The 3028-nt window shown below is 43.2% G+C and overlaps 1 protein-coding gene across 3 annotated transcripts; it reads right to left on the bottom strand.

The window, feature by feature from the left end:
- Positions 1-467: 467 nt before the first annotated feature.
- On the bottom strand, positions 468-2689 carry LOC129306653 (GDSL esterase/lipase At5g33370-like). 3 transcript variants are annotated; one of them, XM_054947349.1, is made up of 5 exons: positions 1761-2679; positions 1545-1672; positions 1230-1472; positions 878-1130; positions 468-800 (listed from the first exon to the last, which is right to left on the bottom strand). In XM_054947349.1, the coding sequence occupies exons 1-5, from the start codon at positions 2020-2022 to the stop codon at positions 568-570; spliced, it is 1119 nt and encodes a 372-aa protein (XP_054803324.1). In that variant the 5' UTR covers positions 2023-2679; the 3' UTR covers positions 468-567. The 3 variants fall into 3 exon arrangements, with proteins under 3 accessions (XP_054803324.1, XP_054803323.1, XP_054803325.1); XM_054947348.1 differs by having other exon boundaries at positions 1230-1672; positions 1761-2681; XM_054947350.1 differs by having other exon boundaries at positions 660-800; positions 878-1104; positions 1230-1672; positions 1761-2689.
- Positions 2690-3028: the final 339 nt, after the last annotated feature.

The raw sequence follows: 3028 nt of genomic DNA, 5'->3' as shown, positions 1-3028 counted from the left end.
CTAGCACTACATGGAAAAGTAGTTGGGGTGGCCTGGTGCGCACAAAAATAAGAGAGACTTATCATCTCCAAATTCCCTATAACATAATGTGATTCTTGTTGGCACAAAAAAAAAAAAAAAAAAAAACTAAACGTAATTCTTTGAAAAATAATATTGTAATAAGACACGCATCGTGTCTTGGAACATGGATGTTTATATAATAAATTTATACTCATTTCAGTTAAAAATTATAAAATATTTTTAATTGAATCTCATTTTTTAATAAAACAATTATTTATCTTTAAGTCAACATAATTTTTTTATATTTATTCCTTATTTATTTAAAATAAATATAAAATAATTTATTTATTAAACATACTTAAAAAAGGTAATAGTTATATTTTAAAGTACCCCAATAAAAACATTTTATATTTTTTAGATGGAGGGAATACATGCAAAAACGCGAGAGTTAAAAATGAAGCTATGGGTGGAAATAGGGAAAGACGTGAATTATATTATTTAATTTGCCGAGAAGAATGCGTGGAATTACACGAGGAAAACAAGAATGACAGGGAACGGGCATGGATGCTAGGGGATCGCATCCAAAGCGAAGATGGTAGAGAGGTTGAAAGGGTTCATGTATACGGTAGAGCCAGTCATGATCTGCCGCACAATAAGTCTATTAGCCTTTTCGGAGGGATGGAATGGATCCCAAAACGCATACAAGCTCCGGTCGGGGCACAAGTTGGAGAGCGGCGTGCACAACCCAAGCCCATTGTAGGGTCCTTGACCGCAGCAAGCTATTTTAGAGGTGATAAACCCTGAAACCAAATCAATTAATTACGCTGTCTAATACATGGCCAGTGATTAATGTACGATTGAGTTGGTGAATATATACCAAACGCTGCAGGGTTAGAAATGAAGTCATTGTGCATTCGAGCAGTATTTACGGCGATGAAGACATGCCTGCCAAGCTTCTGGTTCAGTCCACGAAGCATGTGCTCGAGTTGAGGGTTGTACAAGGCAGCAGCTCGTTGCAGTTCGGCGGAACAACCCCCATTGGTCGACCGCATTGCCAGTTCTGCGGGGACGCAACCCATGGGTCCCGTGCCCGTCACTAAAACCCTGCGCGCTCCCAGATCATAAAGCCTCTGATCCACGCATTCATTATAATTTTTTAAGAAATCAAGTTGAATAAAATCAATAGATAACGGATTGAGATGCATTGCTCGCGTGGATCACACAGTCACCTGCAGAAGTTTGCGGAACTCGATGATGAGAAACTTGACGTAATCGGGCACAGAATACCGGCGGGCCCTCGCAGAATATGGCACCAAGTAGTAGTTGTTAACGAAGTCATTTCCGCCGACCGTGACGAGCACCAATGCTTGGTTCACCAGCGTTCTTGCTCGCTCTGCTCCAACCAGCGCGCCCAGTCGTCGCTGGTATTCTTTGAAGTACTCTAGCTGTCTATACATTCTTATTATGTTGAGCTGCAAAATTTGAAAACAATATAATAATGCATGATTAATTTCAATACAATCCAAACAGTAAAAGACACGCACAAACTGAACGCCAGTGTCGTTGAGGATGCCAATTCCAGCAGAAGCGAAGTTGGCACCCACGAGGAGTTGGTCCCCTCTCAGCCGGGGGCTCAGGTAGGGCAAAGCTGACTCGGCACCAAGTTGCTGGCCTGGATCACAAAAATTAGTGAGTAATAATAATAATAATAATAGTGGGGAGAGCGAAAATTAGGAAACAAGCAGAGGGTGGAGTCAGACTGATGAGATCAGGGATGTTGAGGCCGTTAGAGAAGCGGCCAGTGGGCCTGCGAGTGGGATAGTCAATTCCGTAAGGAGGGGAGTCGGCACGCGCAGAGGTGGCCAAGTAATTGTTGTTGCCGCTGTCAACCAGTGAATCTCCAAACACGAAGAACGCCCTGGGCCTGGGCCTGGGCCTTGCCCCTGCTGCCCCCACCACGGCCAGAACCACCACCAAAAAGCCTATCAAATTCAAAGCCCGCCGCCGCCTCATCATTCCCATCCGCGCCAACAATTGGATCGTTCGGGTTGGGTGTTTGCTCCTGCGTTCTTCCCTGCCTTCTTTATAGGCCCCCCACCACCCAACCCCCCGTCATCATTCCCCTGATCCCGCCCCCTCCCTTTTAGGTGCTCTCTTCTTTTATTTCATGCGGAACCGTGTGATTCAGTTGATCTATCCATGTGATGTGCGTAAATGACAGGGGTAGCTTTATTTTGATATTTTATCCCTATCATCTTCTCGCGAACCTTGCTGCAACCGCATCTTTTATTGTTGACCCTAGAGGCGGAAAAAACAGGTTGTAACGACGTCCCCGTTCTGCGTGCTCGTGCTGCTGCTGCTGCTGTGAATATATTCATGTCTAACAAATCCACCACCCGAGAATTTAAGACTAAACCTCGCTTGCTTCTCTCTCTGCTTGACGGCACTGTGGGGAGTGATCATTCATTCTGGAAAGCTGCAGCAAAGTCTGCGGTGCAACGCGCCCTCATTCAGCTATATTTTTATTTATCGTTGCATCGATTTTATGCCGCGCCCGTCAATTCTTTAAAATTCATGTCGCAGCTGCATCTGCGTTTTAACTTGCCGCTTTCCATTTCATCTATTCTCTTGCTTTGTTCTCCATTGGCTGCTTGTTCTTAATTAATTATCAATCAAATATCACAGGGTGGGGTCCAAACTAAAGCCACCCCCACGCGCTCTCTGGATCGCGACTTTTTTTTGGGTTAACTTCATAATCCAGGTATGTTGTCGAATTCATTGTCATGACAGCATAATAATCTTCAATTAATATTCTGAATAATAAAATTTTGAAATTTTGCCACACAAAAAAAAAAAAATTTCTGAAATTAGGCTCGGGTGCTGCAAGATTCACTGCTTTAAAAACAATTAGCTCCAGTTATCTTCAGATTCAAATCAAAGTTTCTTCCAGATTGACAAATGCTATCTGGGATGAAACTCTAGCTACGTATAACTAATCTCCGCTTCCTGGATTATGAAGACTAATAAT

Source organism: Prosopis cineraria, unplaced genomic scaffold (assembly GCF_029017545.1).
Source record: "Prosopis cineraria cultivar Desert tree isolate PC_DT_omini unplaced genomic scaffold, ASM2901754v1 PC3, whole genome shotgun sequence".
Classification (NCBI taxonomy): domain Eukaryota; kingdom Viridiplantae; phylum Streptophyta; class Magnoliopsida; order Fabales; family Fabaceae; genus Prosopis; species Prosopis cineraria.
Note: the sequence above shows the minus strand (reverse complement) of the source record. Positions and strands in the feature narration are given on the sequence as shown.

What these genes read in the sequence shown, in the direction of transcription:
- LOC129306653 (XM_054947348.1), bottom strand. Translation starts at nt 2,022, where the DNA reads ATGGGAATGATGAGGCGGCGGCGGGCTTTGAATTTGATAGGCTTTTTG. An exon ending in AGTTCCGCAAACTTCTGCAG is followed by an intron (nt 1,131 to 1,229) that starts GTGACTGTGTGA and finishes TGCGTGGATCAG; the next exon opens with AGGCTTTATGATCTGGGAGC. An exon ending in TTCTAACCCTGCAGCGTTTG is followed by an intron (nt 801 to 877) that starts GTATATATTCAC and finishes ATTTGGTTTCAG; the next exon opens with GGTTTATCACCTCTAAAATA.